Source organism: Gymnoscopelus braueri, assembly GCF_963280865.1.
Source record: "Gymnoscopelus braueri genome assembly, chromosome: 6".
Taxonomy (NCBI): domain Eukaryota; kingdom Metazoa; phylum Chordata; class Actinopteri; order Myctophiformes; family Myctophidae; genus Gymnoscopelus; species Gymnoscopelus braueri.
The window spans coordinates 11,556,254-11,583,426 of NC_137607.1; the positions used below are offsets into that span (position 1 = coordinate 11,556,254).

At 40.8% G+C, this 27,173-nt stretch overlaps 1 protein-coding gene and 1 pseudogene across 2 annotated transcripts in view; both read left to right on the top strand.

Moving 5' to 3' along the window:
- Positions 1-401: 401 nt before the first annotated feature.
- LOC308086796 (E3 ubiquitin-protein ligase TRIM39-like) lies at positions 402-10,317 on the top strand (annotated as a pseudogene). The gene is made up of 3 exons: positions 402-1,767; positions 9,156-10,158; positions 10,259-10,317. The product of its transcript is annotated as an E3 ubiquitin-protein ligase TRIM39-like (transcript).
- Positions 10,318-19,687: 9,370 nt separating this feature from the next.
- LOC308086797 (desmoglein-2.1-like) overlaps positions 19,688-27,173 on the top strand; it is a 60,654-nt gene continuing 53,168 nt past the window's right edge. The window contains 1 exon segment of the mRNA XM_080430443.1: positions 19,688-20,015. Coding sequence (XP_080286569.1) covers positions 19,977-20,015 — 39 coding nt within the window. The 5' untranslated portion in view covers positions 19,688-19,976.

The following is a 27,173-nucleotide window of genomic DNA, read 5'->3' on the forward strand; positions in this document are numbered from 1 at the left end:
TGTACAAGGGTTAATGAGATCAGGTGTACATCGTAAAGCACTTTGAATAATCAAATTCAAGACAATAGTGTGTGTGTGTGTGTGTGTGTGTGTGTGTGTGTGTGTGTGTGTGTGTGTGTGTGTGTGTGTGTGTGTGTGTGTGTGTGTGTGTGTGTGTGTGTGTGAACTTGGCAACAGGTCTGTCAAAGCTCCACCCCTTGCGAGACTCAACTGAGACGGTAAGATTGACCTTCAGATCAAGCACACAACTTCCAGTGAGGAGGACAGACTGTCTTTCCACAGCTACAGGAGGGAATACTGACCCAAAACACTGGAACCTGCTGCGGACTTTAACAAGAACCAGGATTCACAGTGAAAAAAAACTTCAGGCAACATTCTAGAAGAGGGAGTCTTTAGACAAAATGGCTTCCAAGTCGTCTTTCTCAGAAGAGGATTTTTCCTGTCCTGTGTGTCACGACGTCTTTAAAGATCCTGTTCTCCTGTCGTGTAGCCACAGCTTCTGTAAAACCTGTCTGCAGGAATGGTGGAAAGAGAAAGAAATTAAGGAATGTCCAATTTGTAAGAAGAGACACTCAAGGGATCTACCCATAAACCTGGCTCTGAAGAACCTGTGTGAGGCCTTCATACAGGCGAGACAGCAGAAAGCTTCAACGGGGTCAGAGGTTGAGGTTCTCTGCAGTCTGCATGCTGAGAAACTCAAATTGTTTTGTCAGGAATGTCAACAGCCAATGTGTTTTTTGTGTCTTCATTCAGAAAAACACGGCAACCACCGTTTCAGACCCATTGATGAAGCCGCAGTGGATCACAAGGAGGAAGTCCAGAAATTACTGAAGCCTTTACAGGAGAAGCTAGGGGTCTTCAATAAAGTGAAAACAAACCATGACCAAACAGCAGAACACATTAAGTTCCAGACCCGACACACAGAGATGCAGATGAAGGACCAGTTTCAGAAGCTTCATCAGTTTCTACAAGAGGAAGAGGAGGCCAGGATCGCTGAACTGAGGGAGGAAGAGCAGCAGAAGAGTCAGATGATGAAGGAGAAGATTGAGGGTCTGAACAGAGAGATATCAACCATTTTAAACACAATCAGAGCCATAGAGGAGGAGCTGAGAGCTGAACACATCTCATTCCTGCAGAACTACAAGACCACAAGGGAAAGAGTCCAGTTCACACTGCTGGACCCACAGCTGGTCTCAAGACCACTGATAGACGTTGCCAAACACCTGAACAACCTGACCTTCAGAGTCTGGGACAAGATGAAGGACATTGTCTCCTACACTCCAGTCATTCTGGACCCCAACACTGCCCATCCACAACTCATCCTGTCTGATGATCTGACCAGTGTGAGACGTGGAGAAAGACAGCAGCTTCCTGACAACCCAGAGAGGTTTGACTGTTGGTACCTTGTCCTGGGTTATGAGGGCTTTAACTCGGGAACTCAAAGCTGGGATGTTGAGGTTGGAGACAATACAAACTGGATGCTGGGTGTTTTATCTAGTCTAATCAGAGGAAGGGATATGGAATGGGTCAATACTGGAAAATACTGTTTTCTAAAGGTAAATACAAAGCATTCTCCTCATCAGGGTCAAACACTGATCTCTCAGTGGAGCAGAAACCCCAGAGGATCAGGGTCCAGCTGGACTGGAACGAAGGAAAGATGTCCTTCTCTGATCCTGATACTAACACACACCTACACACTTACACACACACTTTCACTGACACACTCTTTCCATACATTTGGACGGATCAGACTCTCCCTCTGAAGATGTTACCAGGGAAGATCAGTGTAACTGTGGAATAACATAGTTAGACATGATGATGATGATGATGATGATGATGATGATGACTATCAACACTTTAAAGGGGAATATTAAACTGTAATGGTTTTTATTATTATAATGGGGTTATATCAATTAAAGGACAACGTAGTTTTTTTACAACCAAGGTTCATGTTTTAGCTTGTAATTAAAGTAAATAAAAGATGAGTGTTACATTTTTTTTCTTTCTATAGTTTCAGCAATTTTCGCGATCTTTTCTACAGTGGGCGGGGGCATTCGGGCAGGTGACTAAATATGTATTTTTACACAATAAAAAGGTCCCGTGGTCTTTGATGGCCAGATGTGAGTTATTGGGGGCTAGAAGAGCTACTGTAAATAATAATAAACGTTATAAGTTATTGTGTAAAAAAATACGTATTTAGCCACAAGACCGAATGCCCCTGCCCACTGTAAAAAATATCGCAAAAATTGCTAAACCTATAAAAAGGAGTAAATGTTTTTTTTTTTTAAACACTCATCTTTTATTTAATTTAATTACAAGCTAAAACATTTTATTTAGTGTGTGAGCCAATTAACTAACCGGTGCCTATTCACCAAATAGTGACTATTTTCACCAAAAAGTGCCTATTCACCAAATAGTGACTATTTTCACCAAATAGTGACTATTCACCAAATAGTGACTATTCACCAACCGATGACTATTTACCAACCACTGCACCATATTAATTATTATTATATTCGTATTATTTTGAAAATGATTTTGTAGCTATATTTTGCTTTGTTTTCTATTGAAATTATTGATCTGAAAAAAAAAAAAATGTATATATATATAGTCTATGTATAGAAATTATGTCCAAATCAAAATAAATATCTATCACACAATAGCGGTGTGATTTGAGTTCATTTGCATCACACAGCAAATATCGGTCCCTCATTTAAGACATTAAAAGGTATGACATTTTATATGATGTTGAGCACAGGCCAGTATGTTAAATATTAGTTTATTTCTGCCCGAGGTTTCTTCCAGTTAAAGCTGCACTATGTAACTTTCCTCTTCTACCCTGGATTTGAACCCGGTTTCCTGTGCAAGTGCTGAAAGGTTTTACCATTGAGCTTATAGAGCCTGTCTGCTTGCTCAGGGGATAAATGAAATCTTGACCATCAGGTCAGCATTTGTGTCAGATCCTGTGTCTAGGTAAGACATGACCTTTGACACGATCTAAATGTCTCAATAGAAGAGCAGGGAGACAAAATACAACCACCCCAATTATATAAGTTCTATAGACAGCCGAAGTCTGACGTCATTTACACATCCTTTGTTTGTCTACCTGGTTCGCAGTTTTCCACCCCCGTTCTGAATCCCATACACGTATTTAATATCGCGTCAAATAAGAACTGTGTTCCAAAAATAAACAAATGACCCCGGCGTGTTGACTCTTATGGATATGAAGCATCAACTGACGGTGAGAAAACGCTAATGTTACTTCCGCCGAATTAGTTACATTTTCGCCAGAAACAGACTGTATCAAATATAAGTGACTGACTATCATAAACGATACAGAACCACCTCCCTGACAATAACGCCGACACGCGGTGTTTATTTTTGGACCACAATTCTTATATGAGACGATTCTAAGATGACCCAATGTTATTCTCCATAGAGAAATTACTTCCGCAAACCTGGGGATGAACGAGTGACGTCAGGACTTCGGTGCTCTATTGTATTAACATATTCTACCATACTGATTGGACGACATTACAATTTATTCATTAAAAAATAAGTTACATAGTGCAGCTTTAAGGGCTAGTTTTTCTTTGCCACCATCGTAAAAACACTTGCAGTGTGAATGGGACAACATCAGCTCTCTGCTCTATTATGTAAATTGTCTTGTCTTGATTGATCACAACTTGTTGTGATTTGTCACTATTATAATAACATGTAATGTAATTGAATTTTATGAAACCACAAGGGGAGAGGTACTGTAGACTATAAACTATGTAAGTACATTTAAGTGTGTTATCACTTGACTCACTGATAATACATAACACCTTAATAAAATAATGAAACAGGTTAATAGGTATAAAGCTCAGTGTGTTTGTGGTATGTAGACTTCTGGAGGTACTGTGGGTCTAAAAAGAACACATGGGAAAAATGCTGCCTGAGGACCAGACCCGACCCCTGGACCATCTCAATCCGGCCCGCAAAATTATAAAAGGCTGCAGATTTTGAGGCAAATTAATTTAGCTCGTTTCCAAATATTGCCATAAGATTTGAGTCCGTATCTGCATCCCATTGATATAGGTAACTGTACTCAAGTGGTAAATATGAAACTGTGAAACAGTCTGCCTTGAGTCTATATTTAACATACAGTAGGTACAATGGTGACTCATCAGTGACCTATGAAGTGGTGCATAGGCCTATAAGACAAGTGGCAAGATATAAATAAGATGGCTAATTTAAAAGTTGATTAATGCATTTTGGCTGGATTGTAAGTAATGTTTTCATTGGGACTTCGGAGTAGTCCCAGTAGTGTTTTTAACTCAAAAGGTTTTTTACTGACATTATTCAGTTGAGACTGCATAATTTGTATAAAGGTGAGAAATGCAGTGAAATAACAGCAGAGTAACATTTACACTGATATCAAAGGACTCAGCAAATACACAAATCTAGTCCTTGAATTCACTGATGTCAGTTTAAAGCAGCACTGTAACTTTCCTCTTCCAGCCCGGATTGACATGTGCTGACATGTTTAACATTGAGCTAATAGAGCCTGCCTGCTTGCTCAGGGGATAAATTGAATCTAGTCCATCAGGTCAAAATCTGTGTCAGATCCTGTGTCTAGGTGAGACATAACCTTTGACCCGATCTAAATGTCTCAATAGAAGAGCAGGGAGACAAAAGTACAACAACCACCCCAATTATATAAGTTATATTGTATTAACATACTCTACCATACATAATGTATAAGTTATATTGTATTAACATACTCTACCATACAGATTTTATAAGTTATATTGTATTAACACTAGGAGACCCCATCCGCTGCGCGAGGCTTTGTGTTTGTTGGTCCCTCCGTGTCCCTCTCTCTGTGTCCGTGTCGCTGCAGCACAGAGTGGGCAGTAGAGATGGGATTTATGTCTCTTTTAAAGGAGGCGGATCGTGGGGTTCTGTTCCTTTCAAAGAGGCGTTGTGAATACTGGCTCATTTATGGCTCAGGTGTATATTATAGATACGTAAAGATAGATATAAATATGTATGTATTCATATGTCATAATAGTATGTATGTTTGTATTGTAGATATTATTTATATGTGACTGTAAGTATGTGTTATTATGTACTATAATACAGCATGACATTATAAGATAGATAGATGTTATAAGGTAGAATATTATGATATATAACATTTTATTGCAATAATTATTTTAATATGTAATTGATATATATATATATGTATAATAATATATAACATATAATGTAGAAGATATATAAACGCGGCCCTAACCTCTAGTAATATACATAATAATACTTATAGTATATGATGTTGTGATATATAACATTGTATTGCAATAAGTATTGTGCGACATCGTGGTAAATGGTGGCGAGGCAATAGATTAGCGGTGTTGGTATTATTATTATGCATGACCAAAGTGAAAGCAACGGCGCGGGTTGAAGCGAAGTGGTCGTGTGTGTTGTTGTTGTGGGGAGATTTCATTGGCGGCTGCGTCGGTGGTTGGTGCTCATGCTAAAGGGAACAAAATGGTATACCCGTAATGTTATCAGTTTTTGCTGGTCGCAATTAATTATGCTCCGAGGAGGCAAATGTGTGGTGAGCAATGAAAAGTAGCCTACGCCACCCGTAAATTAATCCCGCACGTTGTGGCTTGTGTTGTGGCTTGTGTTGTTAGTGACATGTGATATGTTGTTGTTGTGTTTCGTGCGAAACAATGAGACAGGAGTGAATGATGACGGAAGACGGGACTTATCTCTAATGTATTATAGGATACTCTACCATACGTTATATTGTATTAACATACTCTACCATACGTAATGTAGCCTATAAGTTATATTGTATTAACATACTCTACCATACATAATGTATAAGTTATATTGTATTAACATACTCTATCATACAGATTGGACAAAATTACATTTCATTCATTAGAAATGTTACATAGTGCCACTTTAAGGCTGCAGGATATATTGACACATTCTATGACCTGTCAGAGAGATGTGAGCCCTGCCTGCTCAATATCAATGTCTTATATGACCCATATCAGATTAGCCATAAATGTGTTTATTATGTTATCACGACTGTAATAATTATACTGCTCTACCAAGGACAAGTCCATACAATAATCAATAGAAAATCAATATCTCTGATGGAAGCTGACTGTCAGGTTCAGGGTTGTCAACTCTCTCTCTTTTGGTGTGAGACATAACCTTTCTGTGTCACTCTCTCACACTCCCTGGGTTAGGGTTACGTCTTCAATGTCATGTACCGGACTTTTGGAACGACGGATTACATTATGTCACAAATGTTTTTTTAAAAGCCCCTTGTTTTGGTTTAGTCTCCTTAGTCTCTACAAATGTAATTGTACATTTACTCAAGTACCAATACAAGTCCATCAAAGCACAGTACAATGTTGAGGTACTTTTACTTTAACTTTCCATTTGTGTTACTTCTACTCTACTACAATTACAGCATATGACAGCTTTAGTTACTTGTTACTTTGCAGATGTAATTATTAATACAACACCTACAGTAACCACATACAGCCGATCTACAATGTGACGCGTTATGAGCTTGTATGTATATAATAAGCAACCCATGCTGTATGATAACTTACCACACATGAAATCCAATTCTGTCGAACCAATGGCTCAGTCAGTACACTGTCTACCCGGAAGTGTGTAGGTCCCTGGTTCAAACCCCAATTTAACCAGTCCAAATATAATTTACTGAACAAAGATCATGACTTTGTTAATTAATGCATGTTCACTTCTTCTCTCTCTCTCCCTCTCTCTCTCTAACTGCCTCTCCTTCTCTCTCTCTCTCTCTCTCTCTCTCTCTCTCTCTCTCTCTCTCTCACTCTCACTCTCTCTCTCTTTCTCTCTGCCTGCCTCTTCCTGCCTCTGCCTTTTCCCTCGAACCCGCTTATTGCTACTTGCAGCTATATTTTAGAATTGAATTTGTATCTATGTTTATTGCTGATATTACATTTTGTTTGTATGATTAAACTTTAAGTAAACAACACTTTTACACTGCACTGTCCATTGTCAAGTTCATACTCAATTATGACACTTCAGCATGTTATTTATTCTTTGTGATACAAGGTATTGTACAGAATATCTACATAAAACTAGGTTGAAACAAAGTACTCTACATGTACCTTCAGACTTCATTTCTGATCGATTTACGACGGAAAACAGTTTTCTGAAAATGCAGGTCCCAAGGCATTATTCATGCCAAATTTGGTGCTTGTATCACAAAGTGAACGATTGTGTCAATAATCTGCTGAACTATTAATGAGATAAGGAGTACATTGTAAAGTGTGTGTGTGTGTGTGTGTGTGTGTGTGTGTGTGTGTGTGCGTGCGTGAGTGTGCGCGTGCGTGCGTGCGTGCGTGCGTGCGTGCGTGCGTGTGCGTGTGCGTGTGCGTGTGTGCGGACTATAGCTTGCATACAAGAAGGCATTTCTCACCGGTGGACTCTACCAACAGCCAACGCACGTGACGACGGCCCCTCCCGTGAACAGCTACCGGGAAGAGAGGCAATAGACCCGGCGGCCTTCCCACGGTGCGGTGGGTCCGTCCGCTGTCGGAATAGCAATGGGTGGACTTCCAGGCCCATGAGAACAACTAGAGAGAGCGCTTTAACACCAGGCAGCAGTGCAAGACTAAGAACTTTGTTTCCTCTGGTGATCCAGCCTAGGACATACCCACGGACTGTTTGTTGGAGCGTTTCGACAACTTGGGATGCCCAAAGACGAGGTAGAAAGGCTGGCAAAGTATTGTGTTGTCTCTGCAGCCATATGTGGCGGAGCCACTACTTGGAGTGCTGAGTGACACGCGTGTTGTATCATGAGGACATATCCATGAGTTTGTGAATGTAAGCTTTACTGCGCCTACAATATTTGTGTCCCTGTATGCTTTCCCTGTGTGTGGACATAAATAAATTGTTAAACTGTGTGTGTGTGTTTGAGAGAAATTGGCAACGGGTCTGTCAAAGCTCCACTGTAGTAAGTCCACTGTAATAATTCATTATTATGATGTACCGTTGGCGTTTGTATTGGCATGTTATAACTGCACATGTGGTCTTCTAGCGCCTTCCTGTATCTTATTTTCAGAATGTTTCAGGATATTTAGTCATACAAATATATGCAATTTTAAGAGCTACAGCTCTGACCTACAGTGTTGAAATCAGGGGACTCTGCACATGTCACATGAGAGTGTTGAGAGGGTTGATTGATTAGATCAGATGATTGATTAGATCAGATAAGAAGCTTGGGGGACAGAAGCCACTGTTGTAGAACAGTGCTGGAGCCTGAGTTGCATCAACAAGACAATACACAAGTCACATGATTAATCAACAGAAGGTTACACCCACATGGGAAGACCAAACCCATATAAATAGGGTGGATGCTCACTGAACAGGACAAAGTGTTCTGCAGGCATCAGTGCTACTAGTTACCAGGGTGCTATTGCTGCGTTCGTCATCTTCCATTGCGAGCTCCGAGAGACTGACGGTAAGAATTGAGAGTGTTTACACAACGATAAATGTATGTATTTCTGATATGTTTTACAGTTTTGTGTGTATATTTCATGTCAGTAATTTTTCGGTGTTGTTGTTTGTGTTTCCTTTCCTAGGTTTATAACCTACTGGCCTATAAGTGTTAGAGCATGTTTGTATTGTAATGTTAGTATAATAAAATCATCAAAGACACGGGTCTGAGTTGTGTCCGCTAACTCGGTTGCTCCAATACCCTTTACAAGGGGAGATCTAATTAGTTGCATTGCAATCTGAGACGATAAGATTGACCCTCAGATCAAGCACACAACTTCCAGTGAGGAGGGAAGACTGTCTTTCCACAGCTACAGGAGGGAATACTGACCCAGACCATTGGAACCTGCTGCTCACTCCGTCAACTGAATGAACTTTAACACGAACCAGGATTCAGAGTGAAAGTCACCTTCAGGGAACATTCTAGAAGAGGGAGTGTTACCACGACTGACTTATTGATTTCCTGTTTAGAGCAGAGTGGTTGTATAGCTTCACTCAAAAGACAAAATGGCTTCCAAGTTGTCTTTCTCAGAAAAGGACTTTTCCTGTCCTGTATGTCACAACCTATTTAAAGATCCTGTTCTCATGTCGTTCAGACCCATTGATGAAGCTGCAGTGGATCACAAGGAGGAGGTCAAGAAATTACTGAGGCCTTTACAGAAGAAGCTAAAGGTCTTCAATAAAGTGAAAACAAGCTATGACCAAACAGCAGAACACATTAAGGTCCAGACCCGACACACAGAGATGCAGATGAAGGACCAGTTTAAGAAGCTTCATCAGTTTCTACAAGAGGAAGAGGAGGTCAGGATCGCTGAACTGAGGGAGGAAGAGCAGCAGAAGAGTCAGATGATGAAGGAGAAGACTGAGGTTCTGAACAGAGACATATTAACCCTTTCACACACAATCAGCGCAATAGAGGAGGAGCTGAGAGCTGAACACATCTCAGTCCTGCACAACTACAAGACCACAATGGAAAGAGTCCAGTTCACACTGCCGGACCCACAGCCGGTGCCAGGATCACTGATAGACATGGCCAAACACCTGAAAAACCTGACATTCAAAGTCTGGGACAAGATGAAGGACATTGTCTCCAACACTCCTGTCACTTTGGACCCCAACACTGCCCATCCAGAACTCATCCTGTCTGGTGATCTGACCAGTGTGAGACGTGGAGCAAGACAGCAGCTTCCTGACAACCCAGAGAGGTTTGACTACTGTAGCTGTGTCCTGGGTTCTGAGGGCTTTAACTCAGGGACTCACAGCTGGGATGTTGAGGTTGGAGACAATACAGGCTGGATGATGGGTGTGTTATCAGAGTCTTATCAGAGGAAGGGATCCGGAGGGAGTCAACACTGGAAAATACAGTTTCATGGAGGTAAATACTCAGCATGCTCCTCATCAGGGTCATACACTGATCTCTCATTGAAGCAGAAACCCCAGAGGATCAGAATCCAGCTGGACTGGAACAGAGGAAAGCTGTCCTTCTCTGATCCTGATACTAACACACACATACACACCTTCACACACACTTTCACTGACACACTCTTTCCATACATTTCCACTAATCAGATTCTCCCTCTGAAGATGTTACCAGGGAAGGTCAGTAACTGTAACCTGACGCTTCCAGATCCAAGAAGCTTACGTCACACATTTGTTTGAAACGTAGTTACTCAATACCGCCCCCATCTGGCAGAGTCAGGTTACAGTAACTGTGGAATAACGTAGTTAGACATGATGATGATGATGATGATGATGATGATGACGATGACGATGATGATGATGAGACGACGACAATCTATAAACACTTTAAAGGGGGATATTAATCAATTATAGTGGTTATTATTATGATATTAGGGGTTTAAGGTATAAATGAAAACTATATAATTAATGTTATACATCTACACAGTTTCATCATAATATATATAGTCACCACTTTGGATGAATCTGAAAAGGTTGTTTTGAACTATTTCATTCATTATTTTTCTTCATTTTTTTTTTTTCCATTTATGTAATTGTTTTATTTAGTGTGTGAGCCAATTAACTAACCGGTGCCTATTCACCAAATAGTGACTATTCTGACCAACTACTGCCTATTCACCAACCAATGACCAACCGCTGCACCATATTCATTATTATTTTGACATAATTTCTTCTGAAAATAATTATGCAACTATATTTTTGCTTTGAGTTCTATTGAAACATTATTTAAATCAAATAAACATCTACCACATAATGCTGGTGTGATTTGAGTTCAGTTGCATCAAATATCGGTCCCTCATTTAAGACATTATAAAGTATGACATTTTATATGATGCTGAGCACAGGCCAGTATGTTAAATATTACATACGTTTTACAGAGTCTATTTCTGCCCCAGGTTTCTTCCAGTTAAAGCAACACTATGTAACTTTCCTCTTCTACCCTGGATTTGAACCCGGTTTCCTGCGCAAGTGCTGACATTTTTACCATTGAGCAAATAGAGCCTGCCTGCTTGCTCAGGGGATAAATTGAATCTTGACCATCAAGTCAGAATTTGTGTCAGATCCTGTGCCTAGGGGAGACATGACCTTTGACACGATGTAAATGTCTCAATAGAGGAACAGGGAGACAAAATTACACTAAGTTAAATTGTATTAAGATACTTTACCATACAGATTGGACAACATTTTATTTTACTGGTAAAACAGTTACATAGTGCTGCTTTAAAGAGTAGACAACATCAGCTCTCTGCTCTATTATGTAAATTGTCTTGTCTTGATACAACTTGTTGTGATTCACTATTATAATAAAATCCAATTGAATTGAATTGAATGATGTTATGAAACCACAAGTTACAGTAGACTATGAACTCTGTAAGTAAATCTAAGTGTGTTATCACTTGACTCACTGATAATACAATAACACCCAGTGGTGGAAAGTAACTAAGTACATTAACTCAAGTACAGTACTTCAGTAGAATGTTGAGGTATTTTTAAATACATGAGTATGTCCAATTTTCTATTTACTTTTACATTTAGTTCATGGCCTAACTCCCTAGTGTGACTTAGGCCAAAATAGACATATTTTTTGGCCTAAGTCACATGGTTTTGTGACTTAGACTAAATTATTTACTGATTTAGGCCATTTTCAAAAACGAAAAATTGTCCTAAGTCATATTTAATCCTATTTAAACCTATTTAAATCTCTTATGTTACATAACTGACAGACAGTGTTATTTCTATTTAAATAGTCATAATTTGTTATAAACATTTTGGGTGAAATGATTCAGAAATATCATATAGTTTTGTTTTGGATCAGTTTTTTATTTTTCCTGAAAAACTTAAACAAATTACATAGGCCATTAGTTTAGCAAGGCGACAACTATATAAAATGTACCATTTTGAAGTTGTAAAGTGAGAACCACTGTTTAACCTCAACCTACCTTTCATTCATGTGTCAGCCTGAGGACGTGTGTGGAAGGGAAGGGAGCAGGAGAGAGTATAGTAGGTGGAGAGAGAGGGGGGGATGGGGGCGAGGTCAATATAAGAAGCTTCAGAGGAAGGAACAACATATTTTGAGATGTGAGTCCGCGGCCAAACACATATTTTGGGTGGTCCTTGACATGAAAACGAACCACTGATTATAGCAACATAATTTTGTTTTCAAAAAAGACTGTTAGGATTTAGAAGACATTAGTAGAATCCCCCAGAAGCAAAGATTTGAGTTAAAAATGTTCTCTTTAAAAATATGTATATATTCAAAGATTTACACAAAACAAATAGCAGATCTACAAGCTCATAGCGCAGCACTCTGTGCCGCACTATGAGCTTGTATATCTGCCATTTTTGAATAGCCAAAGAAATCTAAAAATGACACAGATGCGTTCCTGGTCTTAATGGGTTAAATATGAATAGTGAAACATAGAAGCGTGCTCAGCTCCCAATCTTGGTCTGGTGTGACCACGAAACCGTAGTGTCAAAACCAATATACGAGCAGTCAGCGCCGTCGGAAGCTATTCCCAGTGGGGGGGGACATATTTGTACCGGCCCACGAAGTCGCGAGGATGGGGGTTTGCGGTTCTGGATGGGGTTTGCGGTTCTGGCCGGATATTTCCAAGTTTTGGGTGGTTATTTGCGGTTATTTCTTTTTATAACTCTTAATAAATGTGATTGTGCCGCTCTTCCACCTTCAAGCAGCTCACAGCAGCAGCCAGCAGCCCTCCCTTCCAGGCAGCGGCCGCGGGGTCCTAGTGCCGGCCTTATTTGAGGCTTTTTTTTCCTCCTCTTTTTCCCCGTGGCCTCGCGGCCCAAATAACGGTTCGCGGCCCACGCGAGGCCGCTCCGCGGCCCGCGGGGGACGAGTCCCCCCCGTCCCCCCCGTCTCCTACGGCCCTGCGAGCAGTCATGGATGGATTCATAATCTTCTATTTAATGAACCTCAATAAATGGATTATTGATCCACGAGAGTATGGTATTGTTGCAAAGGTTTGTTTAATGTAAAATCATGTACTGTAAAGGTTTTTTTTAAATAAAAGTTTTTTGTTGTAAATAATGTTCAGAGTATGTTTGAAAATTATCTTTCATCTTTAACAAAAATTCTAAAATAATTACTGTGGCATGAGGGACAGACTCACCCTGCAGGAACACAGGAAAATGACTAAATACTTTCACAAATAGCACCTGTCAGGTCACGTCAAGGCAAATATGTGTGAACAATACTTACAGTTGACTACATCAAGTGTTAACAATGTGCTCTTACACTAGACAACACTAGAACTAGGGTTCATCTGGATTTACATAAGGAATTATTTTATGAATGAAGAATGAAACTTAACCACTTGAGCCCTAGCGTTTCTGGGTTGAACATTCTGTGAAAATAGCAGAGCTACAAGCGTGTGAGCTTGTAGATCAGCTATCTTTGATTGATTAACAGATTATTTTTGTGTGTGTGTTCTAATACTGGTACATACAATCCCTATTCTAGGGCGAACATTCTGCGGATCTACAAGCTGATCAACAAGTCTTCATCAAAGAGATTTGGTGTAGAAGGAAAAAGGAGGGTGACCCTGGTCAACAAAGTAGGTTTTAAGTGGTTAACTTATAGTTATTCTTATGTTATGGTCAAACAAAGAATAATAATTTTACACTTTCAAAATTGCTCAAAAAGTGTGATTTCTTATTTTTGCGTGTCTGATAAAATTAATATCAAATATCTAAATACTGAATAAAGCAACTTAAAAACTGACCGGAGGGCTCACAAAAGCCTGAGTAGACGATACATTTACCCAGTTCTTTTAAAAAAGTGAAATATCCCTTTAACTGCTCCTGAAGAGCAGGCAGGCGACTGGTATATGGCTGTCTCTGCTGATGATGTGTACAAGGGTTAATGAGATCCGGTGTACATCGTAAAGCACTTTGAACAGTCCAATTCAAGACAATAGCGTGGGTGTGCGTGTGCGTGTGCGTGTGCGTGCGTGCGTGCGTGCGTGCATGCGTGCGTGCGTGCGTGCGTGCGTGCGTGCGTGCGTGCGTGCGTGCGTGCGTGCGTGCGTGCGTGCGGTCTGTCAAAGCTTGCCAGACCCATATGAGACGGTAAGATTGACCTCCAGATTAAACACACAACTTCCAGTGAGGAGGTCAGACTGTCCACAGCTACAGGAGGGAATACTTACCCAGACCACTGGAACATGCTTCTGACTTCTGTCAGCTGAATGGACTTTAACAAGAACCAGGATTCACAGCGAAAATAAACTTCAGGGAACATTCTAGAAGAGGGAGTGTTAACATGAATGATTTCCTGGCTTGAGCAGAGTGTTTGTAGCTTCACTCAAAAGACAAAATGGCTTCCAAGTCGTCTCTCCCAGAAGTTGAGGTTCTCTGCAGTCTGCATGCTGAGAAACATTGTTTTGTCGGGAATGTCAACAGCCAGTGTGTTTTGTGTGTCTCCATTCAGAAAACAAGACCAGGAGACCTGGTTCTGCCAGACCGAGAATGAAGTCCTAGTATGTATCACACCTACAAACCACTTTATAACTGAAGTTCATGATGTCATGAATAGTTCGTGACGAAAGGGGACGTCACAAACTTTTTTTTGGCTGGGGCCGGAGGACAAATGGCCCCTGCCCATGTATGGACGAAACAGGTACAAAGCCTCATGTAAGCCCGACCCCTTGGGTCTGGCAAACACACCAACCACCATTTCAGACCCATTGATGAAGCTGCAGTGGATCACAAGGAGGAGGTCAAGAAATTACTGAAGCCTTTACAGAAGAAGCTAGAGGTCTTTAATAAAGTGAAAACAAACTCTGACCAAACAGCAGAACACCTGAAGGTCCAGACCCGACACACAGAGATGCAGATGAAGGAACAGTTTAAGAAGATCCATCAATTTCTACAAGAGGAAGAGGAGGCCAGGATCGCTGAACTGAGGGAGGAAGAGCAGCAGAAGAGTCAGATGATGAAGGAGAAGATTGAGGGTCTGAACAGAGACATATCAACCCTTTCACACACAATCAGAGCCATAGAGGAGGAGCTGAAAGCTGAACACATCTCATTCCAGCAGAACTACAAGACCACAAGGGAAAGAGCCCAGTTCACACCGCCGGACCCACAGCTGGTCTCAGGAGCACTGATAGACGTGACCAAACACCTGAGCAACCTGACCTTCAGAGTCTGGGACAAGATGAAGGACATTGTCTCCTTCTTATCTTATCTTATCTTTATCTTATCTCCTACACTCCTGTCATTCTGGACCCCAACACTGCCCATCCAAAACTCATCCTGTCTGATGATCTGACCAGTGTGAGACGTGGAGAGAGACAGCAGCTTCCTGACAACCCAGAGAGGGCTTTATCTCAGGGACTCACAGCTGGGATGTTGAGGTTGGAGACAATACAGGCTGGGTACTGGGTGTGTTATCAGACTCTTATCAGATGAAGGGATCCAAAAGGGGTCCGTACTGGCAAATACAGTGTTATGAAGGTAAATACGCAGCATGCTCCTCATCAGGGTCAAACCCTACTCTCTCAGTGATGCAGAATCCCCAGAGGATCAAAGTCCAGCTGGACTGGAAGAGAGGAAAGTTGTCCTTCTCTGATCCTGATACTAATACACACCTACACACACATTTTTACTGACACAATTTTTCCATCCGTTTGTACTAATCATACTCTCCCTCTGAAGATGTTACCAGGGAAGGTCAGTGTAACTGTGGAATAACATGGTTAGACATGATGATGATGATGATGATGATGATGATTGTGATGATTGTGATGATGATGATGATGATTGTGATGATTGTGATGACAATCTATGCACACTTTAAGGGGAATATGAATCAACTGTAATTAATGGCTATTATTACTATAAACTTAAACAATAGTAATAGGGGTACTTTATTATATAAAATGTACCAGACATATATGATTTTTTTACTGTTGTACTTCTAGACATTTTCATCATAACATATAGAATCATCTCTTTGGATGAATCTCAAAAGGTTTTATTGAACAATTTCATTCATCATTGTTTTATTTAGTAGAGGCAATCTACTACCCATGAGCCTATTCACCAAATAGTGACTACGGTATTCACCACCGATGACTAATATTGTTGCACCTATATATTCATTATCATTTTTTACATATTCTTCAGAAAATGATTTAGCAACTGTATTTTGCTTTTATTTCTATTGAAATTACAGATTCGATTTTTTTTTAAATGTATGTATAAGAATTATGCCAAAATCAAATAAACATCTACCACACAACGGCGGTGTGATTTGAGTTCAGTTGCATCACATAGCAAATATCGGCCCCCCATTTAAGACATTACAAAGTAAGTATTTTTAAAAGCCCCTTGTTTTGGTTAAGTCTCCTGATTCATAACACATTCAGCCTGAGCCTCTTATTGTATTTCTTTCCATCTAGTTGCAATATCTTGGGAAAATGAGAGCGCGCGCACACACACACACACACACACACACACACACACACACACACACACACACACACACACACACACACACACACACACACACACACACACACACACACACACACACACACACACACACACACACACACACACACACACACACACACACACACACACACACACACACACACACACACACACACGAAAAGGTAGCTCTGCCATCCTTGTAAAGTTAACTGTATGGTGCTTTCTGACTTTGTAGAGGTGAAATATATATTGAGTTGATTTAAGGCTCCATGTTTTGCCTTGCATCTGATCTTAGTGTGGTAATTCACATTATAAAGTCAATTATTGTCATTCTCCATCTTTTATTTAACTCAGGGCCATGATCACATGGTAGAGCACAGAATAATACATAGATATTGTACAATAACAACAACAACTCTCTATGATGCCCATGCCTAATATGAGTGTTGCCTAAGACATTATTTAAACAAGAGTAGAACATTATTGTTGTGTTTGCAAAGCCAAATGGCCAAATCTTAACTCCACTTCCCAACTAATTGTCTATTGTTAATGCAGAATGAATTGATAGCTGTACATTTCAAGTCACATCCAAGCATTGACCATCAGTACTGTGCTGTCATGTCCAGAATCTGCTTCGGTGCATAATCAATCACCGTTTGATATTCTTAAAAATAGGGCTGATTGAATGAAGATGATTATTTTTCATTTATACTCTGTTGTATAACTAAGACTCAGTGTTGATTTTGTCAACTGAAACTATGACAAAAAAAAAAACGTCGACTACGTTTTTCACTGACGAAACCTAAATAAAAACTAAGTTATGATGACTGTAACTAAGACTAAATTTTGTCAACAAATAAAAACTAGACTAAAATGTTAGGGAGGGACGAGTGGAGAAGAGATCCAGCAGAACTAAAAGACAAGACGTTTTAAGTTTGGTTGTGCTCAGGTGTTGCGCTCTGAAAATTGCCGATCAACAAGCTCATTGTGAGCTTGTAGATCGGCAATTTTCAGCATGCAACCAAATGTAAAATCAACCATTACGACGCCATTAAGGCACCACCAAAATACATTTTCGAATCGATATTTAGTTGACTAAAACTAGACAAAAACTAAAACATTTCAGATGACTAAAATATGACTAAAAATTTTATTTGATTCAAAAGACTATGACTCAAACTGAATCAGAATTTGCTTTCAAAATCAACACTACTAAGAATACATCAGTCTTTAGGTACTGTAGTGAAGTAGTGCAGCATACTGTAGCCTACATGCATGTAGTGCATGGAGCAGATGAGCAGACATGGTCATCAGATATCTTTATAAAACAAAACAAAAACAACACATATCATGAATGCAACATCTAATCTTCCTCAAATGCTATTTTCCTCCAAGCGTCCCCTTGACCTCGAGGGCTGCAACCCACAACTTTTTTCAGGACCAACCACATATTCACGAAGCGCTGGTAGGCAGATTTTATACTAAAGCGCAATTTTCGTCTGGTACACTGACTTGTTTGTGCAACAAATGTGTGTAGCTGTTATTAGAATGCCTTATTCTTCATGCTAAATCGATTGCCAATTGTGGCAAACCTCAAATATAAAGAAAATTAAATCTCTCTCAATTCTTCACCGCAGTCTGACAACCTCTCCAGACTCCACCTCACCCCCTAGCACTCACCTGTCTGTCTGTCTGTCTGTCTGTCTGTCTGTTTATGCAGAAGTATACAGGGCTACATTATATGGTGGAAGCAATAGAACCTAGTTTACGATGCAGATATACTATATATTGGTTACTTGTTCACATGTTCAGATTTGGTTGGAATCTTAAGAATGTTATTTCAGATTTGATAGTAGTGTATATCTGTCTGTCATTTAATGTCACTAGTACAAAAGGACCCCATTTGGAACAAGCCAATTGCTTGCATGGGCTTTTAAATCCTATTTAGTTGACCTTGTATTTGAACTGTACTTTCATGTGCTTTTTTCCTGCAAACTTCTAAATAAAGTATTCAATCAATCAATCAATCAATCAATCAATCAATGTTTAGGTGGTATTGTAGTTTCTTTGAGGCACTAAACAGTTTTCTTTGCGCTCTACTTATGTGACAATTTACCTTGTTGTTTGTTGTTTGTTGAATACAGCTCATGTTTATTCTGCCTCCTCTATGTTGCTGAACCCCTAATTGCTCCAGATGAGCAGGTTGGTGCCTTGCATGGATTCCTCCACCATCGGTGTGTGAATGTGTGTGTGAATGGGTGAAATAATGCACAATCTATGTAAAGCGCTTTGGATAAAAGCGCTACAGTATATAAATGCACCATTTACAATTTATCTTGCACTTTAATTGCTTTGGATAAGTCACTTGTCTTGATTTATTCTTATTGCTTCACGGTGTTGAGGAAAGTTTGGAGTAGCTAGAATAATCATTTCAGTATTTGCAATGTTACTTCTGTTGTACTGTTCACATGGTGTCAAATAAAGTAAGTGAACCTGACCTTGGGTGTAATATTGCCTGCCCTTACTCTAGTGTTCTTTACCTAAGTGGTTCTCAAAGTGCGGTCTGGGGACCCCAGGGGACCTTGGGGGGGTTCCAGGTGGTCACTAAATTATTTATATGTTAGGAACCAAATGGACTTTTGGCGGTTCTGTAACTCTGAGAGCGCAAATAGACCATTTGCTTCCATTTGTACGTTCTCAGAGTGGTCCATGACCTAATGCTGCTGGTCCTTGAATGGGATGACAGTGCACTTTGACTCCGAAGGTAGAGTGGCTGCTTGGGAATTGGAATGTCCCCGGTTCGATTCCAGGCTCCCTACTGTGTTAGAGCCAAAGTGTCCTTGAGCAAGACACTGACTGAACCCCTAACTGCTCCCTTATGAGCAGATTGGTGCGTTGCATGGTTTCCTCTGCTGTCTGTGTGTGAATGTAATGCACATGGTAAAGAGCTTTGGAGAAAGGCTGCACCATTTTGAAGTTGTAAAGTGAGAACCACTGCTTAACCTCAACCTACCTTTCATTCATGTGTCAGCCTGAGGACGTATAATGTGGAAGGGAAGAGAGCAGGAGAGAGTATAGTAGGTGGAGAGAGAGAGAGAGAGGGGGGGATGGGGAGGGCGAGGTCAATATATAAAAAGCTCCAGAGGAAGGAGAAGAGAGGGAGGAATAGACGTTTGCCAGAGGAGGAGAGAGCAGTTATTGGAGAATGCTGTCTGGAATGCCGTGTCTGGTTGTTGTGGGCAAACTAGCAGCGCCTGGCTGGCGTCAGGAAGACCTGTTGTCTTCTGGAACTTTATTATAGCCTCTTGTTACGGTTGTGGAGGAGTGGCACTGGTGTGTCACCTGTGTGTACATGACCTGTAGTGCTCTGTGTCTGCCTGGGAGCACGGAGGAACAGAGGCTTAGAGGAATACAGCCCAGAGCTGTGTGTGTGTTCATACAGCTCACAGCTGCTGTTTGCTGTTGCTGGCAGCGCTGCAATGGATTCTATTATTCTGCTACTGCATCTGAGTGTGATGGTGAGTTACTGTCTATGTTTATTAACCCATTAAGACCTGAGGCTGATTCTAAAAATGTTTTCTAAACCCTAACCCTAAAAATAAAAAAATATCTTGTTCCAAAGATCTGAGTTACAAATGTTCGCTTTGAAAAAAATATATATAAAAAAATTGCAGATATACAAGCTCATAGCGCGGCTATAAGCTTGTATAAGCTTGTATATCTGCTATACTAATGATTAGGTAAATATTTACGTGGCACCTTTCATACAAAACAAACAGCTCAAAGTGCTTTTTTTTTTTACGTTAAAAGCAGGAAAAACAGGAAACAGATTAAAGGGAAGCAAACAAGAAAAACTGAGTGATTTGCATTTTAAAAAATGAAATTATGGAGAACAAATCTCAGATTATTAAGTAAAGCACTTATGCAGTGATCATTCAATATGAAAGTTTAATGGAGAAGAAAATGAAATAAAATCTCATAAATTGGTGATGAAAAGTGCAATAGAAGCAAGTAGCTGGGACAGAAAAAGAAAGCTCTTATCTCTATAGTCTAACCTTTTGAGTTTTTTTTCATAAATGAACACTTACTTGATCATACTACAACCTCACACAAAAGTATAAAAATAGCAGATTTACAAGCTCGAAATGTGTCACAAAGCGACACGTTTCGAGCTTGTCTATCTGCTATTTTTGCTATTTTAGAATTTTAATCAGGAAAACAGTAACAGTTTTGTACATAAGGTTTCCACCAAACAGCGACAATATGTTTTTTGAGTGAATTTCTCTTTAGGTAAGGTGTTCTATAATTTGGGAGCATAATTTTCTTGTATGTATACGGTTATGCATACAGTATCTAGCAAGTTATTGTTAGCAGTCTAACAGAAAATCTAATGAGCTGCAACTTTTAATGGACTTAGGAATACCCATATAAAATGTGCCTTTGCAGTCCGACCTACTTGAAGAAAGAACATGAAATAGTGTAAATACAATGTTGAGTTAGGAGTAGTCATGAAAGAATGCTGTTTTGGTTACTTTGTTCATATGGGAATAAAGCTCATGTCAGTTTAAAGGGATATTTCACTTTAAAAAAAAAAATTGGTCATTTTATCATCTACTCAGGCCTTTGTGAACCCCCCAGACAGTTTTTAAGTTGCTTGATTAATTATTTAGATATTTGATATTCATTTTTTCAGACACGCCCCCTTCCTATACAAACCCATTGTAACTTCAAACTCCATTTTAACCATGTTAGATTCATCAAAAACACCCGTCCTTGGTTCTGATGACTCACCCTGCCCTCCTCATGCGTGAGGGGGCGGTGTTTTTCGGATTACTTTTTTCATTTATTTTATTTCATTTTTTTATTGTATTTAATTTTTTTTCATTTTCCCAAAAAAATATAAAAAATAAATGAAAAAAGTAAATGAAAAAACATGGCCCCCTCACGCATTAGGAGGGCAGGATGAGTCACCAGAACCAAGGATGGGTGTTTTTGATGAATCTAACATGGTTAAAATGAAGTTTGAAGTTACAATGGGTTTGTATAGGAAGGGGGCGTGTCTGATCAAATGAATATCAAATATTGAAATAATTAATCAAGCAACTTAAAAACTGTCTGGTGGGTTCATAAAGGCCTGAGTAGATGATAAAATGACCCAAAGTTTTTTTGAAAGTGAAATATTCCTTTAAAATAACATCTAGGCTCTGTCAGTTTACCTGTCTCTCAGGTATGATTTGCTGTGTGTGTGTGTGTGTGCGTGTGCGTGTGCGTGTGCGTGTGCGTGTGCGTGTGTGTGTGTGTGTGTGTGTGCGCGCGCGCGCGCACGGGTGGGGTGCGGGGGTGGACTGTTCATTTTTGTCACAATATTCCAACATTGTTATTAAATGTCAAGCAGATGTAGGCTACTTAGCCCACAACACGTTGCATTGTAGATTAAGCCGTTAGGGTCAATGCAAACACGACTGTCTCAAGTGCGTAATTACTTTTCACTGTTTGTTTGTTTGTGTTTGAATGAATGAATGAATGAATGAATGAATTTTATTTGTATAGCGCTTTTCCAAACAAAGTTACAAAGTGCTTTACACATGTTAAAAACCGCAAACATCAGCAAGAGAAAGAATAAGATAAGAAAACATAAGAAAACATAAACAAAAACATAATAAAACAGCATTTAAAGTCAGTCCATAAAACAATCCTTAGGAAAAACACTTTATATACAGATGTGTTTTCAAAAGCGATTTAAAAGAGGACACTGACTCTGCCAACCTAAGATCCAAGGGTAGGGCATTCCAGAACAACGGTGCCCGGGCCGAAAAAGCCCGGTCCGCCCGTGTGACAAAGTGAGTTGTGGGAGCAGGATCCAGGAGGGCCCAATCCGAGGATCTAAGCTGGCGCACTGGCTCGTGAGGTTTTAGCATGTCCACAATGTAACTGGGGGCCAGTCCATGTAGGGCTTTAAAAGTGATCAACAAAATCTTAAAATCAATTCTGTAGCTCACGGGCAGCCAATGTAGGGCAGCCAGGATGGGTGAGATATGGTCTCGTTTCTTTGTGTTGGTGAGTAACCTTGCAGCAGAGTTTTGCACCATCTGGAGACGAGATATGGCTTTTTTTTATTAATACCTGAGTAGAGGGAGTTACAGTAGTCTTAAGTGGGATGAAATCCCGTTCATTCTTTTGAGTGAATGTTGCTCTCTTAATTCCAGAGATACAAGCCAGTAATACATGTAGGCTACCTGACCGTTGATTCAGTGTTTAGGTGAGCTTCACTAAACAAAATGCTCATATTATGTTACAGATAATGCCCGTGTGACCAGGTTGACTGTAGGCTGCTGTATCTGGTTGCAGTGTCATAACAAACTGACCCACCCCAGCTCACCTATCCACTTCCTTGACCCATTCAAACCGGGAACGCATCTGTGTAACCACTTTAACCATTATTTTATACTTTGGCTATTCAAAAATAGCAGATATACAAGCTCATAGTGCGGCACCGAGTGCCACACTATGAGCTTGTAGATCTGCTATTTTTGACAAATCGTGAAAGTATGTGCAACATTTTGAATATATATATTTTTTTAAAGCGAACATTTTTTACTCAAATCTTTGTTCTGGGAGTCCTGCAATGTCTAAATCCTAACAAGATGTATGTTGCTATAATATCAGTGGTTCTCAAACTTTTTTCATAATACTTTTCCAAATTATGTGTATTTTGTTGTCACTAATATAGCAACCAAACAACAAAACATATCGATGGCCAAAACGCAAAACCTCCTATCTGAAAAATGTTCATTGTTGGGAAAATGAAAAAGAAAACTACAAAATGTTGTATTTTTTTTGCACAATGCTATTTTTTTATGAAACCCATCACATAATACACCGTTTCTGGATGTCTGGACTATATTACATTATTATATGTTAATTACACTTATTTCATATAGCAAATGCAGATAGGAGGTTTTTCCCCACTTTTCCTGGATAATTCTGCAGATAGGAGCTTTTACACTTCAATGTTAAGTGATTGCATAACTAAATAATGACAAATAATACTGGCTGTAAATACATACATTTACAGCTGCAAACAGTTGCATCAGTGGTGTGGTCTAGTTTTTTTCCCGGAGGTATACGATAATCATTCCCTGCACGAGATGCGCGTGGTCGTGGGTATACCCTAGCGCGTTTTCAATGGATTAAATGGTAGACTGTATACGCTTTTTCCCCAAAAAATCTGCACTGTATACAGCGTATACAGCGTAACACGGTAGAACACACCACTGAGTTGCATTGAATGCTTTTTTATTTTATTCAACAACAAAAAAAAAAGTTTGCAGGGCAATGCTCACAAAAAATGTGCTAAGAACAGTCCCCAGCAAGAACCTAAAATAAAAGTGCTTACAAATAAAATGTACAAAAAGGACAACAGGAATACAATTAGGTGGACTACAAAACAACTGGCCCAGGCACCCCTCGACATAATCCCCCCTATACTCTCTACCCCCCAACTCCACCACCTGAAATACCTCCCCACTCCCACAACCCCCATTCCCCCCAACCAGCACACCACATGCCCCAAACCCCACCCACCTAAACCCTCATGCCCTCCAACTCCCCTAACTCATACAACTGGATCACCAACCTTGTGTCCAGTGTGGACAGTGGAATAGTATGTAAGATCATTGAATGTCTTAAAGAGCCTATAAGCAAGGAGGAAAGACGGATGCCTTGACCCTAGAATCACCAAAGCCAGGGAGGAGATGAGAGCAGCACACAGGGACTTTGTCGCTGACCAAAAGGGAGAGGGTCTGAGGGAGGAATATAAGCGGAAGAAGGAGGAGCTATACCACGTGTATGCAACTGGAACAACAGGAGCTGACCCAAAAGATCAGGGACATTAAAGAGGTGCATGTTAACCAGAAGCATGGCAAGAACTGGAAGCTCATCAATGACGTTTCTGGCAGAAGCTCTTCTCAGACTTCTGGGGAGAAAGCGCAGAGGAACGAGTTGAAACATGGTACCAGCACTTCAAAACACTCCTAGGAAATCCTCCTTCAACCGAAGAAGAGGATGATCCGATGTTCCCGTCTGGTATGGGAAGGTCATGGAAGACAGATCATTCACCATGGATGAGTACCAGGGGGCCAAGGCTACTATCAAGTGAGGCAAGAGCTTCAGGGAGGATGGAGTGATGTATGTGCCCATAGACGAGGTGGTGTTGGATTTTATCAAGCACACACGTCTAGCGAGCTGCCGAAGCTGTGGCGCAAAATGATCATCAATCCAGTACCAAAGTCAGGCGACCTCACCAAGATAGACACCTCCAAGGCATTAGCCTGAGCTCACAAGTCGCAGGTTTTAGACCCATCTCAGACCCTGTACTGAGAAACTCGCAGAACGGCTTCCGCCCGGAGCGAACAGCAGGCGGGCAGATACTGGTGCTGAGGAGGATACTGGAAGGAGTAAGGGAGCGGAATCTTTCAGTGGTGATCACCTTCATGACTTCCAAAAGGCTTTTGGCACCATCCACCTGGGGAAACTGATGAACATTCTCTGGGCCTACTGAGTTCCTGAGAAGATGGTTCAAATGATGGAGACAAGCTACTCGAGGCAGTCCAGGACTTCAAATAACTTGGGCCTGGACTGCTTCAATGGAATAGGACCTGAAGGTCCAGGGGGTACTTGACTAGAATGCCTTGCATGGGATGAGGAGAGTGTGGAAATCAGACATGGGAGAAGACCTCAAGAGGCGGCTGTTCGTATAGCTACAGTGTCAGTACTGCTGTATGGGGCTGAGACATGGACCGTCACAGCACAACAGGAAAGGGCCTTGGATGGAGTCTACACAAGAATGCTACGAATGGCACTAGTCACATGGACGGACCACATCAGAAATGTGGTCCTCTACGGTAACTTACCATGGGTCACAGACAAAGTCAGAGAGAGAAGGATGAGGCAGGGCACTGCGTCAGGCACCCATAACTAGTGGCAAGCAAACTGACACTATGGGAGCCAACCCAGGGCAAAGCCAGGAAAGACAATAAGTGCACCACCCTACGTAGATGAACTTCGGCGTAACAGCTTAGCTAACAACACTGTAGAGCTCAAGACCCTGATCAAGACCCTGATGCTAGATAGGAGAGTGTGGAGGGCAGCGATTCAGGAGTCCTGAGTTGGTGTTGGCTAGACCATACCCCCCCATACCCTATACCCCCAACTCCACCACCTGCAATACTCCCCCACTCCCACAAACCCCATCCCCCCAACTGCCAGCCCACACATCTCCGCCTCCATAACTCAAACCCCCATCCCACTTCAGGAGTCCCGAGTTGGTGTTGGCTAGACCACACTCTTGCATCGCATCGCAAAGACCCAATCCTATATGATCCGGCCTAACTGGCCTATGCCCCCCTCAACATAATCCCCCCCATACCCTATACCCCCAACTCCACCACCTGCAATACTCCCCCACTCCCACAAATCCCATACCCCCCAACTGCCAGCCCACACCTCTCAACCCCCATAACTCAAAACCCCATCCCACTCCATACCCTTATACCCCCAAATCCCACCCAACCCATTACCCCCACTCCCAGAACCCCCGATCTCCATGCCCCCAACCAGCACACCACAACCCCCAAACTCCACCCACCCAAACCCTCATGCACCCCCCACCCCATAACCCCCCAACCGCCACCCCACACCTCCCACACCCCATAACTCCAAACCCCATCCCACCCCCATACCCTATACCCTCCAACCAACACACCACAATATTCTCACAGGTTTGTTGGCTGCCACGGTGTTCATGTGTGATTTTGATCTGTAATTATTAAAAAATCACGACATGGACGTTCACATCTAAGCAGCAATGACAACCTCTAACCACAAGTTCAAAATGTTCAATGCCAAAACCTCCTATCTATACCTAAAAATGACCTCCTATCTACATAGATGCACATAGGAGGTTTTTACCTAGAAATAGTTAGGCTTACAAACAAACATTATGTTGTTAAATAATGCTTTTTTTATGCTCATTTTGAGATCAAGACATTCTACAGTACTGTAACAAGTAATACCATTAACATTTTTGATCAACTCACACTCTTGGTGTGATAAAAGTTTCACCACCTGACACTAATCATTAGCAATCAACAAGGCAATGCAATTAACTTGACAGTTACTAACAAATACTTAACTAGTAAGGGTGGAAGACACTTTTTTATTTTGAAAATAATTGATTACTACAAACTGAAAGACATTTAGACGGTCTACATAACATAGAATTCCCAAGTTTCAGCTCTGTCTGCTGCTCAACTAGTTCTGGTGCAGATAAGAGGTTTTGCGCTTCAACATTTTAGCACTAATTGGCACTGAACAAGATAGGAGGTTTTAGTCAAATGACTTTTTCTGACAAAATGAGGGGCGGGACTATCTTGCAGACAGACTGAGCATGTGCAGCATAGCCTATAGTCCTCATCCACAGTGAAATCCGAAAATCATGAAATTTGCACTTAGGAGGTTTTGCATTTTGGCCATCGATATTATGTATTTGGCAGCGGACCCCCATCTCAGAATATTGTGTTCCAGGGACCCCCAGAAGCGAAGATTTTAGTTAAAAAAATTCCACTTTAAAATAATTATATATAATCAAAGATTAGCAAAAAAAATCACAATAAAAA